Source organism: Lagopus leucura, unplaced genomic scaffold (assembly GCF_019238085.1).
Source record: "Lagopus leucura isolate 7727_CA_CO unplaced genomic scaffold, USGS_WTPT01 Super-Scaffold_100157, whole genome shotgun sequence".
NCBI classification, from domain to species: Eukaryota; Metazoa; Chordata; class Aves; order Galliformes; family Phasianidae; genus Lagopus; species Lagopus leucura.
In genome coordinates this window covers 19,791,626-19,812,718 of record NW_024962334.1, presented here as the reverse complement: position 1 = coordinate 19,812,718, position 21,093 = coordinate 19,791,626, and the positions used below count along the sequence as shown (strand labels likewise).

At 37.8% G+C, this 21,093-nt stretch overlaps 1 protein-coding gene across 1 annotated transcript; it reads right to left on the bottom strand.

Moving 5' to 3' along the window:
* Positions 1 to 2,659: 2,659 nt before the first annotated feature.
* On the bottom strand, positions 2,660 to 4,883 carry NPVF (neuropeptide VF precursor). Its single transcript, XM_042888522.1, has 2 exons — positions 4,743 to 4,883; positions 2,660 to 3,043 (listed from the first exon to the last, which is right to left on the bottom strand). The coding sequence occupies exons 1-2, from the start codon at positions 4,881 to 4,883 to the stop codon at positions 2,660 to 2,662; spliced, it is 525 nt and encodes a 174-aa protein (XP_042744456.1).
* Between the last annotated feature and the right edge of the window lie 16,210 nt (positions 4,884 to 21,093).

Here is a 21,093-nt window from a genome sequence, read left to right as displayed (position 1 = left end):
ATGTGGGAAAGTGCTAAACTTATTTGGGGATGTTTAGAGGAAGGCCTAAGACAGTCAAAAGAAGGGATCAACATAGTTGAGAGAGTAACAACTATGGGAAAATGAAGAAGACTGGGATTAAAAGAAGTCCATTGCATCCAGATAATCTGCTGTTGCTATGTTTGTCTGGTCATGCCTTGTGCCTGTTATCTTGCTCTGTCTTCTTGTTAATTAATAACTCTGTGCTTTCCTATGTGAGTGTGCTCTCTGTTTTGTGTGCTTGTGTATAACCCATTGAAAAATTTCAAGCTAAGCTAGCTTGAAGAAGTAAGTCGAGCATTCTGGGTGCCAGCAACTCGAGATGGAAATTGGGTCTCATTTGGATCCATGGGTCTGAGAAGAGAATGATTGTCAAGGCACCAGTTAATGGAACGACCCATTTGTCCATGTGTGTGTGTGTGCTCACACAACCTTGATTTGAACTTAAGGCTGGATTAGCTGCTGAGCAGGATAAGAGATGTGGGAGCTGTTCATAGGTCAGGAGGCTGGAGGGAGCAGGGCTGTGTGTCAGCTGCTTAGAGGGACCACAAGTCACAAACAGCTGTTAGAGGGACCTGTTCACATGTGTCTGGGAGGAAAATCTGCTAGCAAGCTCTGCATCTGATTGGCCTATGAGTGAGAAGAGGATCAGTCCATTTTATGCTTGTGTGTGTCCTGTTGGTGCTTATGTTGTTCCTTCAAATGTGTTGTTCTTGTCTGTTGGCAGTTAGCTGTGGCTGTATAGCGTGTATGTATGTGTTGTGTGTTTTTAGAAATGCCCAGTGCCACCACTGGCTGCATCTGCCATCAGGATAGCGAGACCTCTGGGGACTGGAAAGAATAATCCCATAGATTTGGGTATAGTCCATCACAGCAGGATTCCAGTAAGCAGGTAGAAATTCACCTTTTTTAAAAAAACTTACTGGAAATTTACTGACATTTTGGAGGAAGCCTGAACTTACAACATTTCACTTAGAAGGGAATGTTTTTAATAAGAAATATGAAATATAAGTATGAGCATACAATGGAACAGCCCCTTCTGCTCATGTATCCAGTAGCAGTAATGTTCACATTAACAGAGGAACTAGGACTCCCACAGGGCAAATCTTGTAGGATGTTAGGGAAGACATTATCTCACATATAAGGGAAGATAATTGCACTACAGCATGACTTTGGTTAGATACTATTCCTCATGGGTGTCCAAGATTTTTTTTCTGACCAGTGGCCTTTCAGATTTATATCTAACATGACTCATAAACTAGAGGAAAAGTGCTTTCTCTGCATTTTACTTGATTTTCTTCAGCTACATATGACACAAAGATACCAGTGATTTTGGTTCTACTTCTGTTTGTTAGTCACACAGTAGGCTTCTTTTTATTTGTATCATGCTTCTTTATTTGCACTGTTTCTTTTAAATTTGCTCAAAATGCTTTCAATTCTACAGCTATTGTTTTTAAATTAGTTTTACAGCCAATAGGGTATCAGTCACACAGAAATCACACAGAAGTAAATAGAATTTGTACTACACCACCACTGAAGTAAACTGGTACAACACTCTCTACAGTTATCATTGCCTTATACGTCAATGGTTTGTACAGAATACACACATTATAACATAATATTAATATAGTACAGGTTTGTATTTCAGTTCTCATATACACTCCCTTCTCAAGATCTTTAGTAGTGAATACACACTGCATCTTTTCTGAGTCTTTCCATTTCCATCTTCACAACTTGATAACTTGAATGTGATTGAGAGAATTCACATCCCTAAAAAATCAGAAAAATAAAACCAAATCTGTTATAGTCAGGTGAGACAGTGAGAAAGGAATAAAAGAAATCCAATTAAATATGAAAGAACATTGTCTTCTGAAATATCAATAATCTATTCTGTTTGAACTTCCAATTTATGCCTATGTCAGAATTAAGTTGGGGTAGTTGGTTTGAAAGTAAGTAGATGGTTCAGATTTAAAACAGCAGATATGAAAAGAACTGCTATTGAGGAAATGTTATTTAAGAACTATTTTAAATTATTCTTACAAATGGACAGAAAATATTTTTTCTATCCTAAAAAAAATTTTGCGACATCAAAACGATTTCTCATTTGGTACTGGAATAAAAAATCAAAATCTCAATCATTGCCTCAGTAGGACAGTCTGGAAAAAATAGGTTTGGATGATGAAAAGAACTATTTTTTTCTGACCATTTCAACATGCTGCAATTAAGTAAGTTCTGAATTTTGACATTTCTGCTACTCTAATTTGCATACAGTTAGAAAACAAAGTAATTTTTAGATAACTTTATAGAGCTGAAATGGGATATTTGAATGTTTGTTTTGCACCAAAGCTTTAAACTTTCCAGAATGAAAACTGATCTAAGATAATGTTGCTAGATTTAACCTTTTCATAAAAGCTTTTTTGGCTTTGATTACTTGACATCGTCTCATCAGCAAAGATTTCATGAAGAGATTCTCCACTGGATCTTGCAGAGGCCTTTTGATTTCATAAACTGCAAATCTTTCTTACGGCAATTTGGCCTCATACAGAAATGCTTAGGGAATATGCCTGAGGAAGGCTGGCCATGTTTGATCATAGCTATGCTATGATTTAATATACATTTTAATACATGGCTTGAACATTTGCTAAGTGTTACCTGGTTCAGATTCCTGGACGCCTTGAGATAGACCAATGGGCACTGACTTCCCAAATCTCTGTGGCAGATTTAGAAGGGAATGAATAGAACTTCTAGCAAGTGGAGATCTCCCAAGCCTGTATGATGAATTTGGAGCACGCCTAGATAGGCTCTCTCCAAAAGCTCTTCCAAATCTCAGAGGCAAATAAGCACTCGGCCTAATGCTTCTTTCTTCTGGATTGCTTCTTCCAAACCTGAGAGGTAAATTAGCAACTGAATTTGGCACTTTGTTTACTGTAGGTGTGTTTACTTTAATGAAATTTTTTGATCCCCAGTCTTTCATTTCTTCAAAATTCAGACTCCTCTGCTTTTCCTCCAAGATACTGTCTTTAATCTAAAGGAAAAAAAAAGAAAAAAAAGTCATTCCAGCTACCAATCAGACAAAGTACTTATTTTCATATCTCCTTAGAAAGCTGCTGGATAACACATTCTTTTCTATTATCCAATGCTTTTAGCTGTATTTGCTGAACTCCATTCTAGTGTGGATTGATTCATTTGAAGCTGTTGTGCACCTTTTTAGCCCACTGGCCTCAAAACACATCTTCGTATCATCTTCCACAACTATTCAAATGGAGTCAATTGAAAACATTTCTGTTTGTTAGTGTTGGTAACTCTGCCCTCAGCTTTGTGTGGACAGGAATAGTTATTGGGTCCACATTTGCTAATATCACTGCTTGAAGTTGTCTGTGGGGAAGATGCTGACTGTAGTTATGACTTGATACCAATAGGAGGATGGACCAAAACATCTGAAAGTGTACCTTGTTTCTTGCTAGGCATTAGGTGGATGCTTTTGACCCAACATCCTCATGAGCTAACAAAACAAATGGAAAGTATTTGAGTCAGTTCCTTGTAAATGCTCTTCTGGCATTGCAGCATAGAAGCTGTGCTGAGCTTTAAGTTACTTTGATCCTCCATTAATACAGAAGACACAATGATTGCTTGGGGGCTGTCAGAGCCAAGAAACACAAAATGTAATTTTTGTGGCTATGGTAAAGAGCTGACCTCAGTATGTTACACATTTTGTGATGTCAAATGCAGCTGCTACCTGAAAAATCACTATACCAATGTGACCGTTGGCTATTTATTAGTGTTTCTTCCCTGGGTGCATTGAAAATCATTCCTACTAATTAATTTATTTTTTTTTGTCACAAAAATAGTTTTCTCTTCCTTAGCAGAGAAAATATGATTTTTTACTTCAGCTGAAGACATGAATTCTACTAATCCTAATTTCAATTTCCTATCTATGTTTTGTGGCTTCCCCAGCTATTGGAGAGAAGGAGAATGAACCATTCTAGTTCATATTCTATGATTAAAATGTTAAACAAATGATGTCTCTGATTGCACTTGTGCACCTGAAGTATATCAAAGAGAGATCTAAAGACCAGGAGATTTCACTAAAGTAATTAAAGGTGTATTTTGGCTTGAAGTATCTTTATTACACTAATGATGATGAGACAAAAAGAAAGGTTGGCTCTTATTTCCCAGGGAGTATTTGCAGGATAGACAAGAAAAAATGTGCATAGATGAACTGTGCAAATTTGATCTGGCATGTACTGAGATATAATAAATGTGCAACCCTGTGAAGATATTTTTATAGCCAATTTCCAGAATAGAATTTTAAGTCTATTAACTACACTAGATTTATAATGGTCTCTGTTTATCATTATTCTTTGAATATTACAAGCATGCCTTTATTAATTTTGGATTAATAATGCATTTGTTATATTATGTGCATGAAATACGTGACAGGAATGTTAACTAAGGCCCCACTGTGTAAGTAAGAAACACGTCAGAAGAAGTCTCTCCTATCGCAAGGCTGGATTGCAAGAAAATTGATACATGCATTGATTTACACGGTTTGTGTATGAGAGCAACCAAATTTCCTAAAAATTCTCTCCGCAAGACTTTTTTATACCGCACTGTGTAGTTCCATACTCTGTGAAATGAAGTTAGAGAGCCTTTATCAATAAATTCAGTGCTCAGGATTTGACCCACAGTTCCCCCAAATGCTACCTTAGTAATACAAATCTTACCTCATAATATTTATCATCAGCGTCTTCTCTGCTCTCCAGGCTGGATTTCATTAGCTCATCTAGGCACATAGCATGTGGTGTTAGAAACACCACTGTACCCAAAGTAAGTAGAATAAACTTCGGGGTTGAAATGACTTCCATTTCTCTCTAATGAAGCTTAGTTAGAAAGCTCAGAATCTCTACAGAAAAGTAAGCTGTCATCATTTTATATGATCAGAAAACAAAAAGATGTTGTTTCCTATGACATCAATCTCAAAAGCCTCGGTTCTTAATATTAATTAGGGAAGTAATTTGAATGTGTTTGAAGAATGTTGGGAATTTCTTTTGTGAACCTTTCTAATCAACATAGCTTCTTGTTAGCTGACTTTACAAATATTTTCTTCTAATGAAATGTATCTTAATTAACTAAATTTGAAAGCCACAATACAACAGCCACAATGCATTGCAACTATTGGTATATGAAACCACCGTACTTTTTCTTTTGTATCAATGTCCTCAGATGCACTAAGGAAGCTTCTTCCATGTATGTAAATTCTTTAGTAGTCCTTTTGGATCACACAATGATTTTTTTTGGATGCATGCAACTGAAGACATTTGACCCATTGAAATCAAGTGCTGTGTGTTGAGGTTACTGATAGGATCGTAAGAGGTATTTTTCATCAGTGAGATCTATTGACGTACACAGTGTCTATACTCTAAATGTAAATGTTAATTTGCACTCAGACTGAAACAGGAACATGTTTTTTAAATCCTGCTCATCACTTACATTTTTAGACATTTCAAAAGTTGTGTTAGTTTTTATGTTCTTAAGGCCAAATTTCCAACAGCAATTTTTAAAAAGGCTTCTGCCACTTTGTTGCATGTGATGGCAGCACTGGACTGCCTGTGCTTGCTCTGTCCTGGAAGGTGATTCAGGTTGCATATTAAACATGACCTTTAGGCACACACTGACTTGATTGCTAGGTAGGCCAGTGAGCCAAGTTGCCACGTATTGTGGCATATGGCATTTCACAATATGAAAGCATAGTGTGGTGTTCTGCCACTTGTTATATTTAAATTATGAAAAAGATTGCCTAAATCTCTTATGTTAATACTTAAAATCAGCTGCATAAGGAGAAATCTGCTCGTGGTAGATATTCAGACTGGTAGATTGGACTCTAGACAAGTTGATATTATTTACTGCACTGCAGGTCTGATGCATTTGCAAATAAACTCATTTTAGAATTAAGATGGCTGCTTGTATGGGTTTAAAGCTGTGTGGCACACGTGGAGTCATTTCTGCTTTAGTTTCTCTGAAATGAAGATCCTGGAGGCTTTAAACTGCTTTGTATTTGAGTTAAAAAATCTCCCTCAGGACTTATGAGTACCACAAGTCACATGCAGGAAACTGCTCTGACAGACTCATAGAGTCATTTGAATTGGAAGAGGCCCTTAAAGATCATCTATTTCAACACCCCTGCAATGAACGGGGACACCTATGGCTGGATCAGATTGCTAAGAGCTCCGTGCAACCTGACCTTGCATGTCTCCAGGGATGGAGCTTCCTCTGCTTCTCTGGGCAACTTGTTCCAGTACCTCACCAACCCCACTGTAAAAAAACTTCTTCTTATGTCCAATCTAATTTTCCCCTGTTCTAGTTTGAAACCATTTCCCTTTTACCTTGAAACTATTTCCCAGTTCCTGTAACTACATAAGAGGAAACACTAAACATAAGTTTTGTAATTACGTTTTGTAATTACGTTCTAGTGAAGCATTTGGCATGTCACCCTGAAGGAGCAGTAGACTAAACAGGCTGTGTGTCTCATCTTACCTGGTAATTCCTGAGAAATACTGCTCTTCTAGCCTAGCTTCAGTGCCAGCCCACCTGCTGCTGCTCCCTGCTCTTGTTCCAGATAAATGGTGTAACTGCATCAGAGGGGTGCTGAATGCCTTCCCTTGAGTTCTCTGAATTATGGATTCAAGCTTAGGAATCACGTGTAATTCTGTCCCTGAGATAAGGACCACTAGATTTTCAGACACTAAGGCATTCATTTGCTGTGTCATCCATTCCTCCAGCAGGGCTGAGACTGTAGGGTCAAACAGGTAGGAGGCTTGGGAGCACAGCTGGGTGAGGTGAGCCATGTGTGGGGACCTGTCCACGTGTCTTGCTACCAGTATCTAAGGTGAATCTGTCAGATACAGTGTGTAGGGATGTGTTCCCTTTCTCAGACAGAGAAATCCTATTCAGTGCTGGAAGTGGAAAAGTTGTAGTTTCTCTCAGGTGGAGATAGTGAGGAAGATTCTGCACATTTTTTATGTGACAGGAGAGCATCAAAGTGATAAATTATATGAGAATGGTATTAGAGAGCTAATTAGGAGTCCTTGTGAGAAAAGAATACATTTTAATTAGTCACTGCCTTTTGTATGCAGCTTTCCCTTGTTGCTATAGACATTATTTGCATTCATTTTCTCTTTGTTCCTTTGCTGTGTGTTTGCTTTCTGGTCCTGCCTGACAGCAGAAAAGGCTGGGTTCAAAGATCTGAGTCTTCCTTCAGAAAACTGTTGGAAAAAATGAAATGTTATGGGAAAATAAGCACAGTTCTGTACCGAGGCAATGCTTTGCTTTGCAACCTCTGAGCCTGTTGTACAAGATGTGGTTTTAGAGTGGGATGTGGTGGATGGGCAAGGGAAAAGATACTTGAGCAGTAAAGATTGATGAAGCATAGTTGTTGGTATTTATTTACATACACAACCTCTTACAGGAAGTAAAAAGGCATCACCTTCCCTCAGAATAGGTGAACTCTTTTGTTTGGAAAATAATAAATATTCTTGGGGTGGAGTGGGGATTTGGGAGTACTAGAAGCCAGGCCAAATTCTTTGGAAAACAAAGGGGTTAAAAGGAGGACCTTAAAAGAAACCTGTGTCCTCTTGGTGCTGAGGCAGGTTGCGGCAGCAGTTGCCTCTTTTCACTGAGGACTGAGTGTGAGTTTCTGACCTTCTGGAGCCTCATGTCATGCGGCTTCCATCTGTGAGAACAGATGGATTTTCCAAATTCCTTTTCTTTATGCTAACAATAAAAACAATAATGAATGCAATTCCTGTGCTAATATCTATGGAACGTGTTTTGATTTTCCTTTAAGTTACTGCTGGATTATGAACTTCTCCTGATCAGTGGCTTTTCAATTAGCTATGTAGAAAGTTGTGATCTCTAATGAAATGGAATTGGCAAGATCGAAAAACAGAAAATTGTGGTAGGACTCCTCAGACCCAAGAGCTGAAGTACAAGAATGTGACTGCAAATTCTGTTGTGTTTTGACCATCAGTAGTGATAAAAGCTGGCCAAGGCAACTCGGAATGTAGGGAGCATCCTGCGGTGACTTATTAAAATGATTTATTGTGGGAGGGAAGACATACTCATTGGTGGCACAGTGCTGGGGAAGAGGGCTACCCATACATGAACTGCTCCAGCATGATCCTGACAAAGTTCAGATTAAGGTGTATGGGGGTCTTTAAGTACTGTTAAAAACAACTTTAGTGTTCCTAGACTCTTGTCCCAGACTTGTTTTGTCTCGCTGTCTTACATCACTCATCAGCCAAGCTATACAGAGGACTTGACCATAACTGAACTCATGCTCTAAAATTCCCCAGACAGTTAAATAGGAATGAGCCCACCCAACTGCATGTGAAGTAAGCTTCACAGAGCCAATTTTAAGAGTTTTCTTGCAGATGTATGTTAGAAACAAAGACAAGGAAGTGCTTGCTTCTTCTCTCCATTTAGTGTAGGTAGGCATAGGGAAGAGCATTTATTTTAACTTACTGTACAACAGTGAGATCAATCTGGTTTGTGATGAGTAACTACAATAACATGATGTATATCTACTTTAAAAATTTGACCTTAAAATGTAACTAGTAGTAATGGCTGAGTAGCTCAATTTCATAAACAACTCAAGGTACAGTAAATTATTTGATTCCAATTCCAACAAGTTTTAATATTGTTCTTTCTGTTTCTTATAATAATATAGCGATAAACCCTTATATATTATTAACAACATATTTTGTGAAAATTGCATGTTATATGACTCATGCCACCAATAAGCATCTGCACATTTCCATAATGATAAATCATTCCTAATATATTCATTTTGCCTTTATGTATTATATGACCTATTCTATGGCTCATTTTGAAGTAAGAAGATTTAAAAATGTATAGTTTTTTTTCAACTGGCAAGCAATTCCATTTGTTTTTCAACCTCTCCTATGGAATGCAATACTGAGCTGCCGTTGCTATGTTGTGCTCCAGTTTCGATAATGCAATTCAAGATGCATTTGCCTATAATATATATGGATCTGAGCATATTCATACCTTCACTGCAGTCAGTACCCCGACACTGTAAATGTGTGTAGGCCTACTTTCCCTGTCATACTGAGAATAAATACTTAAGTGATCAGTAGAACCAGTGAAGCTTGGTTTTCCCATGATCAAAGAGTAAATGCCAGTGTGGATTCTATGAAGTACGTTATGGACTAGCCTTACTGCAGGATCCTTGCATGAGCAACATGTCTGTCCTCTCTTGCCTTGTTGTTATCAAGACATAGAATTTCGGTGACACTTCAACCATGCCAAATTCAACTGAACTTTCCTTGCAGATTTGAAAGTTGTAACGGGTCACTGACAGACACACATTTCTGTGCAGAGAAACAGATCTGCCTCATTTCATTAGGAAACCAGTACTAAATCAGGAAAGGCTCTGGTGAAATACCACAGGTATAAAGCCTCAAAATCTGTTCAATTACTGTGGGCATGGTGAGAGTTTCTATCTTTATTAATGAGACATCATATCAGCTTTGGTGATTTTGAAAGGAAATTGGGAAATTTACTCTTCTATGAAGGCACTCTTCTTTCTGTGGGATGGATTGGCAAGGAAAAAAACCCACCACTTGGTGAAACTACTTCCCCTGAATCACACCTTTGCTTTTAAACCAGATGTTCAAGTAGCTCTTGAGCTTTCCTATTAGCTGGGCAGAAGTAGACAAAAGACAAATGCATGCAAACATCAAGGTCTAAATAATCTTATTGTAAAGCTAGCCCTTATGAATCAGTCTACAGTGTCCAAAGATATTGCTGCCTTCATCAGCTAAATCCAGATGTATCTATATAACTTCACATTTTAATGTTGTTTCTTTTTTCCCTTGAGCTTTTGGAGCAGCAGAACAGCATGGGAGACAGAAAACAGTAAGAGGCTTAAGTTATTATGGTAACAGTCTGAAAACGACTTAATCTTCCTGTTAAAAAAGGTGTGATCAATAATTTAAAGTTAGACAGGTTCTTCAATTATACATTCGTGTTTGTAATGAAATAAACATGTTTTCAATAGCATTTGGGATATAAATGCATTCTTCTTTTTTACTAACAGCTCTGTAGAGTTTAATACTGTACTTACCAATCTAATACAGTGTGTAGCAGCTCTAGCCCATTCTCGTAATTAAAAATTAAACCTCTTTACCATACATTATTAAAAGTGCTTTGGTTGGCTGCAAATCAAAAAAGACTTCATAAAGTCTTATAAGAGAAGAAAGAAAAATCTGATTAAATCTACGGTCAACAGGCAGTGATGGAAAGTACACAAGAAAAAAGCAAAAAACCAATATTATATTTTTTGTCTTCAAAACTCTTTCACATCTTTAAAAACATCACTAGCATCACTTTAATGCAAGTTAACTGTTAAACGAAGGACTTCTAACAGATTCATTATTCCAAGTTTCCCCTTTTGTTTTTCAGTTCAGAACTTATATTTGTTGTAGATACTGATGTCTTTTTCCCCGTTCTTCCCTTTTTCAGAATGACTTTTTTTTTTTAGAAATATGGTGCTCATCTAATGGCTCCCCTGCGTCTGCTATAAAAACACTGAAGAGCATGAAGATTGCACAGTTTGTTAGCTGAGTGTGGATTGCAGGGTCTGATTTTCAATTTAGAAAAAAAATGTAGGCAATTTAGAAGAAGAAGAAAAATAAATAAATAAAGGAAAACACCTTGTTTCCGGTAGTTAGAAAGAGTCTGCATGCATTTTACTGACAAAGCTGGAGAAGGAAGAAGGTCTGGCTGTTTTTTGAGGCCAAGCTTCTCTCTCTTTCTTCACGTCACTTGTCAAAGGGAAGTGGAAGAGAAAAATCTGTTCTTTTTATCCTTGCTTTTTCTTTGACAGTGATGTTAGACAGTATCCTGGAACAGGAAATAGGATTTCAGTGGGAAGTACTGAACTTTGCAAGTAATGGTGAAGGAGGTGATTGTGTCATCAGTTAACCATGAGCTGAGCATTAGCCATGAGGTTGGCAACATCTCTTTACACTGTGAAAAAATGATGGGGAATGCCACTCTCCTCCAGTACTTTCCCTCTCGATTCTTCTTTCAAATGGTCCAGGCATACCTGTTCATCTGAGATACGGAGGACAGATCTTTGTGAAGGTCTGATACATTGGTCTCTGTATGAACAAGGGTTCACTAAGTTTCTAATAGGAAGACTGCAAGTAATGAGGTTCCGTTGGGCGCTGGAGCTCATGTACTGTCAGTTCTGTAGCATTTCCAAACCATTTCACAAAGTGCCCAAATTTATGAGTAAAAAACATTTATTGATCCTGGTTGGAGTCACTAGTAGTGCCCAATATTCCTGTCATAGGCTGAGAATGGCTTGAGGTCACATTTTAATTCTTGATATATTGGCTTGGATCTCAGATAAATACATTCTTAGAGGAAGCACTCTTCCTCAAAATCCTTATCAAATTCCAAGTCAGCTTATCACCACTCAGTTCTCCAAATCTTTCTTAGAGACAGTCTGATCTACCTGTAGATGTCTCTGTTCATTGCAGGGGAGTTGGGCTAAATGGCCTTTAAGAGTCCCTTCCAACTCGAATGATTTTATGATTCTCTGAAAATCAGGAAGTTTTAGCTGAGGTAGCAAAGGAGCGATAATGGCAGGTGCTGCATGGTAGGGGAAATGCTTGGAGAGGGGAGAACTGCCTATGATGCCTGTGGATGAATCAGAGCAAGAGGCAGAAGCAGAAAGAACAGGAACTGAACTGTAAACTTGGAGAGTCTGTGCAGGGCATCTATCCAAAAAAACAGATTCTCGCTTTATAAAGTGTAAGAACTGAGTAAATTTTGAGTTATATGGCTATAATTCCATTGCTGGATTGTGGTGACTGTATAAGGCCACTTGAGTTTTGCTATTATAGTTTACAACATCACTTCAATCCCTGAGTGGATTTACGGCACTGTAATTTTTTACAGTCATGAGCTGTTCATTTTTCTATTTGCAGCAGTGCATCACTAGAGATACTGATAACACTCACCTAATTCTATCATATAGTTCTCTACATTCTTGCATGTTTTTTTTTTGTTTTTTTTATTTTTTTTTTTTGCAGAAAAAATTGAAGTCATTCTTTAGGATCAGTGTACTCCTAAAAGGGGCGAAGCTGCATCATCTGCCTCTCTTTGTCTGTGTAAAGACTGTTTAATTTAGCAACTGTTTGTCCAGACACAGGAAGGCATAATGACTTCCAATCTCACATGGTGGTAGGACAAACAGCTGTAAGACTCCCACACTCATGTATTTCTTTTTCTTCCCCCCTGCTGCACATTAATTTCTCAATTAAGGTTCATCTCACTCGCCTCTTGCACAGGATGCCACCATAATAGAAGGCTGAGGGGCGGCCAGCGTGGTGCATTTCATGCAGAAACAGGGCTTGGTCTTGATATCACACTACTGCAACCCCATGGATTTGGGCTCAGAACAGATGGACTTAACAGTTAATTTGATTAGTTGTGTGTATGGCAGGGAGGTAATCACAGTCAAAGGGGAGGAACACGGTAGGTAGCTAATTTAAGTGTCATGCTCTGTGCTGCTGCAGTGTCACAGCCGTGTTCTGCTCCACAGGTAATTGTGCCAATTATTTAGTGCAAATAGATAACTTGCGTCTAACAGTGAGCTCAACGGGACATCCACCCATTGTACCCTGAGAGTGGGACAGCACAAACTTGGCAGTGCTGGGCAGCTATTTGGGAGAGTTAAAAAGATTGGAATGGAGAGGTAGGGGATGCCCGGAAGCCTTTGACTGTGATGGAAGTAGTTGACCTTGGCATTTAGAAAACTCAGTGTCCCTGCTTACATCTGTCGGTATGACTTGCAATGATATCACTGCAGGTCATAAAGTTTGTCTGCGGCTACAAGGAGCAGAACCTCTGTCTCCACAGGCAAACTGATTGGTGTGTATTGGACAAGTCTGCAGGACCGTGGTTTTAGATGAACACAAATTATCAGAATGGACTTCTGTTAGGAATACCAAGTTATCTTCAGTTCTACTCCAGAAAATTATCACTGCCGAGGCACAGGATCTGCCACATGTGGGAGATTTTTTTGTTTCCCTTTGTTTTGAGCAATGAGACACTAAATTTGAACCATGATAATCATTTAGTTTTGTTTTCATTATGGGATGTGAAGAAATATGCAAATAAATCCATCTTGATATAGCCCCGCTTTGCAAAGACATCCAGCATCAGACTTTTGCTTAGAAGAAACAACCATGCATCCCCATGCTTGACATTAAATCTACAATCTACTGATTTTGATCATAATTCATATTTTCAGGATGTAGTTTTAATTGAATACCTATAAGCTAAGATGGCTAGACATTAACAGATGGATTTTAGCTCGTGCCCTTCTAAACACTGTTAAATACAATACATATTGCAGTCTCAAATGAGTCAGTTTTTGTCAGAATTTTGTGTACTCTATCCCAGGTAAGCTTATGGTAGTGCCTAAAACAGCACAGAGTTTTCTAGATTATAGTTATGTACAGACCTTCAATGTTGGTAAAATATCTAAATTAGGATATCAAGCAGTAAAGTATCTAAATTAGGATACAATTTGGTTATCATTCTTTTAGTGCACACAGTGCTGTACACTGGAACAACGATAACAAAAAAAAACAGCTTTAAAGGATTTATTCAGCATTCTCTCTATTTAACCACATGGGGGCATGAGATATTTATTTAAGAGAACTTTAGACAGAGGATTGAGAGATAAAAATTGGTAGCAAATCTTACTGGTAAACATACAAGAATTGTCACTTGCTCATTAGCTTTCTGTTTGCAATTAAAAATAGATAGTAATTGTGGTAAATGTCCTTAACCTAAGATATATCTTAAAAAAACAACCAAATATACAAAATACCAATGTCAGTAAGAAAGATTATGAAATCAGGTTTTAAACATTCCCATTAGTTAACTTGGCCTTTAAGTATATTTTTATGATACTGTTTTGAATTCTAGTGGCTCTGTAAACAAAATCAGAAATCCTCCATGTAACCCTACACATCTGACTTAAATAACCTGGACGTTTAAATTAAATGAAAAGGAGGCTGCTCTGATATATAGTGACCTAGATCTGGAGTAAATCCATTTCATTAATTGGTTAGATGACATTAATTTTTGTTCACTTGCAAGATTAGTAATATGCTCTATACATTTAGGCCCAGATCCAACTAAGCACATAAAATCATAGTTAATGATGTTAAGTACTTGAGTAGTTTTCCTTGAACATATGTCGTAAGCTGAGTACATCTCGAAGTACATTCCAAGACAAGGAAAGTGACACAATCAAACCTTTAATTAGTTTTAAAATGGAATTCAAAATGCAATGCAATTCTTTGCACTTTACGCTGAAAAAAATGCATGCTATAAGACTCTCTTGGGATAGAGATGACTAAACCTATTTATCCACTTTGGTTTCCAAAGGGAATGAATGCTCATTGTTTTCTGATGTAGTTCTACTCAAATTTATAAAATTATTTTGGTCAGACAACTGGTTTATCTAAAGCAGAATATTTACATGAATATTTTCAAGTCTGTTATTTTATGGACTTTTTTATTTATAAGATAATTTGTGCATTTTAATGGTGTTTAAGGGAACACTGTGGTGTTTACGTCTGCTTCTGTAATGATAAATCAAAGCAAAATGAACAGCATTAACACCATATAAACCAGAGTTCACAGTACCTGAAAGTTTGTTTCTTTTTAAAACAAGCCAACAATCAGGATTTTGTACTGCACGCTTCCGATTCTTATATTTAACACCCACTTGCTTCAAAGGAGCCATATATTTAGGTCTTTTATTTGGAGATACTGTATGCTTTCCTCACTGCAGTTCTTAGTGTGTGTCTCTGATATACCGGTCTCCATCAAGCAAGACTACTGTGTGCAGGTGAATTCTAACAGGGAACACTGTCCTCCTGCTCCCTGCAGAAAGAGTAACCTGAGAAAAGCTCTTCTGAGTTCAACCCATACATCATCAAAGCTTGGAGTACTTTGGTATAAAATCATCTTTGTTGTAAATATATTTTTGCAAGGAGACAAAATAATGCCTAGATTCACAGCAGGTAGAGACAAAATTATTCCTGAACATAATGTAGCTAGTATAGCACAGTGAAATTGATTCCTGAAATAGCAGACTACAGCTGTTGAATATACTCTCTTAAGCTACAAAACCTTATTTCAATGCCTTGTTTTAGATCCTTCTTGATTGCTCCAACATTTTCTCTTGACACCTTGCATTTTTAAGCGTTCTGTGAAAGCTTACCTGAAAATCCTGCCCAATGAATGCGGAAATAACCAAGACTGTTGTTTGTCTCGCATAAATAAAGAAATGCATGTGTTCCCTGATTGTGTTGTTACTCAGAATTAAAACAGACACTGAGACAAGCAAGCATAGGATCAGTCCATGTTACAGCCTAACTCTAGCAAAATGCCCACTGACACCAAGAAAGCAGCCTCTGTCCCCGAAGTAAAGTCTTTAGTATGTCTGACTGTGTTTATATTCCCTAATATGCCTGTTCCTTGCTAGCAATGAAGCATTTGCATGTTTCAATCTCTAAAGCTATCAGTTGATCTATAGGCTTTCTGAAATGAATGGGGCAGTGAACGTGGTGTCAGATACTCTTTTCCGGTAAGTTTTTCTGATCCACTAATGCATCAAATATATCTGAATTTACTATTCACATAACATTTTATGGAACGTTGTTAAGCCAATTTGGCTGATAACTACTGTAACCTTTTTAGTAAATTACAGCACACGGAGGTCATTATTCATGGATGTGGTTTGCTGTAACATATACTATACAATGATGCCATGACATCCTTCAAACATGAAGGAAGAGAAGGCAGTTTGTTGGTTTTGGTTGTTTTCTTTTGTTGTTGTTGTTGGTTGGTTGGTTTCAAAGATTTCTTCTTCTTAAACAGAGAATTAATTAGAGAGAATGATTTAATATTGCTCTGCCTCAAAAGCAATGCAATCTTGGGAAAGGATCAGATTGTCCCCCTAAATTGGCTACCACTGTCCTGACTTCGTATTGTTTTAAAATGAAACATCTGACACATTCTCCAGCTGGGATGTTATTTTGTTTCTCTTGACAAAGTGATTCAAAATTCACTGGAAAATAAGCTGAATGGGAGAGGGATGTTCTTTTTTTCCCCATAGACATCTGGAGCTTTCTTTCAAAGCTGATGTGATCTTTCATCTGGACAAGAAAGGCTTTGATCCAAGCTCTAAGATTCCCCTATCTCCCAGTTAATTGGTGTTAGTGAGGTAGGTTTGACAGTCCCTAACGCAGTCTCTTGAATGCCTTACTCTGTTAAGACCTGTCTTTTGTGGCTCTGTCATCTCAAAGACATCAGCTTTCTCTCACTTGACTTCTGGCCTCGTGGTGATGGTTACAGGTTTTATTTGCTTTCATTATTTTCTCTTGTAAAGCCATTGAATGCCAACAGAGAAAAAACACTTTCTAAACCAAGAAAAACCAGGCTTTGGGTTTCACAAAAAATCATAATAGGAGAGAGGGGAAGGAGGATTGCATTAAAAAAGCAGTTTTTTTATGTTTTAAGATCTTGCCTGCTTTTTGGTGTGGTCATGTCTGCTTTCCTGTAATACATTTATTAAATGAAACAATAAAAGCAAGCTCCTACCACATCACTTATACACTGTGTTGTTACTATTCTCTAAAAAAAAAAAACCACACTCATTTTTTAATCACAATTTTAGTGTAAATTATTTAAACAAGATCTGTGCCCTTTTTACATGATAGGACAAAGGAGAAGAAATGAAATCTTACCTTCCCCACTGTTTAGCCATCCGTTTTCCAAAGAAACTAATTGCACTTTTTCTCAGGCAATCTAAAAACAGCAATTACTGAGACAAACTTAGTTATTAACAATGTGCATTTATCTCTAAAAACATGTTGCTTTCATTTAGAACTACAGAAAAAAATCTGTGCCTAGAAGGGTATGATTTTTTTCCTGCAATAGTGGCTAATCTTATATATTACGCCTTTGCTTTAATCCTGTCCACTTCTATGCTATTCCAACTACAACAAAGCTACAACTTCATCAGACAGTGCAATTGTTTTGCTTTCCTGTGTGTGACTAGGAGTCAGCATCTCACATAGGAGAAAAGGTTGCTTAAGTAATTGATCCAATACGATTCCATCAGAAGATACACCATCATGTTCTTGAGCACTGACAGTTTGCCAGCTTGTCTTTAAGGTACAAGAAGGAGTATGAACTGGAATGAGTATGAGTACAGAACAACTCTTTCCATTTAGGTACTATACTGAGCTGTTGTATCGCTTTGGTTGCTGGCAGACAGTTCCCCAAACCAACAGCTATTAACCAATTCCATTACAGAAAAGAGTCTTTGTCTCCACATCAACTCAACAGAGCAGAACTACATTTTAGAAAGAGTGTAGCATGTTAGTACCTGTTTATTGTCTGTGAAGCTGGGGGATAAAGTTAGTCATGGCCCTGACATCTGATCAAGAGAGAGTATTTGAATTTCAATGTTGAAAATATCAGTGATGAAAGTAGAGATTCCCATCTAGGAGACAAAATAAGCCCAACAACACAGCAATAGTCATTATTAGCTGGTATGTTTGAGGAACTGTGTGACAGCAATAACTCTGAAGATGTTATTGATCTTAGCAGCTAGTGGTTTCATATTGATTAGAAACTGATATACTTCTGACACACACATATCCATTTTTCTCAGAAAATACCTCATCTTTTTTCTCTAGGTTCATCTCTGGAGCGAAGATCTCTGGAGCGAAGAGTTCAATGAGATACTATTAGGTTCTGCATCACACAGATATTTTTTTTTAGCATTTCTTCTTCCAAAAAGCTGACAAAAAGTAGTGCTTTTGAACTGCAGTAAACATATCTGCAGTGTATTAGGTTTGATTATATGTAGGAAGTTCAACTTCAGGAGGAAAGAAAGAAAAATCAAATGAGGCTATAAAAATAGTTTTCCAAGATTGGAAAATAAAATACTGTAAACAATAAGAGAAGGCAGGATGTAAATGAAGGTACTGAATGACTGATGATTGCTATTCAGGTACAAGACAAAAGAGTGTTAAAATAGCCCATTTTCTGCTTATCAAAGAAGAAGTATTTAAGGATCAAACCTCTTCTCACAAATAATGCTGACATGCCCGAATTTAAACACCCAGTGTTGTGTGGACATTGAGTTTGTTTAACAGTGGTTCATTTGCAGGTTTGAGGAGATGGGGACAGGCATATATGTGCTGTGGTAAATGCTTTAATGACGAGGTCAATTACCCATTGCTGGGTTCATGGTCCTGACGGAGCTCAGAGCGTTTAGCCTACTCTGGGCTGACCTGTTCTCTGCACACATGAGCTTCTCCTCCAATGGAATGGAGCATCTAATCTCTTTTTACATGAGATTTGCAGTTTTCTAGATGCCATTTTCTAGATGCCATTTTTATGCCAAGGGCTTCCTGGCTTTTTGAAACAATCTCAGACTCCTATTTTTGCCAGTTAAGTATGAAGAAATGAAGGGCTTGGGGATCATTGATCCAGTTCTGTGACTGTTAATCACCATTCTGGAGTATGAAGAAGAAAACATACAAAATTAAGTTTGTTAAGCAGCCACTGTTTAGTGACTGCCCGTGGCTTTGAATTGGGTATTTTTGGTGGTTGGATTATTTTTAAGGGGTGCAATAGCTTGCCTTTGGAACAATAGTTTTTAATTTTTTTTTCATTGACTGACTTCTTCAGGAAAGTATAATAAATGTAGTTATTACATTCTGGCATCCTGAGACAAGTTTCAGGCTGTTTCCATATCACTACTGGAATCTGAGACCAATGGAGATTTGGGACAGTTGTTGAGTTACATACATAAGCTCAAAATCTCCTACACGAGCTTAGAGTTTTTCACGTGTTTAAGTACATAGGATTGATTCAAAGTGACTTTGATGAAATAACCAGGCTTTATGCATTAGACATGAAAGCCATTTCAATAAATTCCAGTTCATATTTAGGTCTGGCATTTTCAGGATCTACTCTGAGCTCATTTCCTTTCAACAAAATTGGAACTGTGCTTTACCAACTTTTCAAGAATTTCCAGAGAAATACCTTTAGAGAAAAGAAGTCTGACTGAAGAATGTACTTGCTTTCTTTACTTATTTACAGTTTCAGAAACAAAACCGGACAGCTTTTCACTTTTAACCTCTTTAGGGCTGAATGTGTGAGAAAGTTCAGTTACAGTTGGAGAAGTTTCGATTTACCCACTGCTATCATTTTTGACTGGCATAAACAGTATGTCATTAGGGTATCAAGGAAGACTGACATGTACAGGGGAATAGCATCTATTGTTTATTTTTACTATATGTTGGGATAATCTGTGAATCCCTAGTGGAGCTGTAACTCTGCACATGCTGATTAGAAGCATTAAGGAAATTAACATTAAGCTCTATTAATGGCTTAAGGGAATCTGACTAAACAAACACTGAGCAATAAATGGGAGTCTCAGACTGCATGACTTTCCTTGTAACTACTCTAATTAATTGCTACAAAAGATTAATTTTATAATACTGCATGAATATCACAGGGAAATGGCTTAATGATTTAAGTGTTATGTGTCTCCCTGGGAGATGCAGGTTCAGTTCTTCAGGAGGCTATTGTCAGCCTTCCAAAATACAATAGCCACAATTAATTTCTTGTATTTTTGGCTGCTCTCTGATAGTTTTGTGTCCTTCCTATGTTGTGGCACCCAAACTGCGCCCAGTGCTGGATGTGAGGTTGCACAGCACAGAGCAGGGCGGGACAACCCTCCTCTCACCAAGTGCTGGGCATGGGGCACCTCAGGGCACAGTTGGCCCTTTGGGCTGCCAGGGCACACTGCTGGCTCACATTCTACTTACCCCCCAGTTCCCTTTCCATGGGGCTGCTCTCCAACCACTCGCCCCCCAATTTATACATTACTCTGTGCAAGTGTAATTAGCTGCAATTAATTGCACTGGCTTCTGAATCAGGATGTGACAGAAGCATAATTTAGTGTGCTTGGAATTTCAGCAGAGCAGGATCCTAGCTAGGTTAATAAAGGGTTTTCTTTGTGAAATACGTTAGACAGATGAATGTAGACTCCCTTTGCATAACCTCTCTTTTGGTCAGTAGTTCAATTCTGCCCAAGAGGAGCCCAGAAATGTAATATAGCCTGGATCATAAAAAGACTTTGAACCCAGAAAGCACTTTCTTCTTGGACTGAATTAACAGAGTTCAGTGACACCTTTTTTTTACGCTGCTCTGCTACTGCATATAAACCAGGACCTACAGGAGTCCAAACTGGAACTTTGAAGTTAGACAAGAGAGCAGTCATCTGGGAACTCAGACAGAATGGGACTCATAACAGGTAATATTATCTACTTCAAATTTAGTTACCCACCTGAGGTAGTTGAGTTGACTCTCTTTGTAACCTAGAGAGAAAAATGTCACTTTTCAGTACAATTTCTCTGACTTTGAGACTTGTACTTTAGGACAAGGAATCTGACACCCACACTCTCTCAATAATACCCCTGATTTTGGTGATATGAATTCCTACTCCAATACTGCAATCAGTCTGGTGTTTTCAATAGCTACCAGTATAGTATGCCAGTGCCATAGCTAAGTCCTGTTGCGTTTACGTGCATGGTTTTAGTGACATCAATTTAAGACAACATGATTTTGATTAGCTTCAGTAAAGGCAATGAAGCCAAGTCACATTATTTTGTGTTTACAAAGCCACATGCACAGGAAGTGCTGTGATAGCTCAGCTGATATGTAACACCCTAACTGCATATCTGAGCCCAAGGGTTATCATTCAGTCTTGCTAATCACCTCAGTGAAGAACTGTCAAGCAGAACAATGTCCCTCTACTTGTAGATCTTGGCTGGAGCTTTTCTTATTTGATGGCTGGTCTGGTCTTTCCTCTCCAAAAACTTGTGAATTGAATCCAATAATTATTCTTGGTTTATTTTGACAAGTGTTTCAATTGCT

Excerpts from the sequence above, each read along its gene's own strand:
- NPVF (XM_042888522.1), bottom strand. The coding sequence starts at position 4,883 with ATGGAAGTCATTTCAACCCCGAAGTTTATTCTACTTACTTTGGGTACA. Across the intron at positions 3,044-4,742 it reads CTGATGATAAATATTATGAG|ATTAAAGACAGTATCTTGGA; the intron begins GTAAGATTTGTA and ends TTTTTCCTTTAG.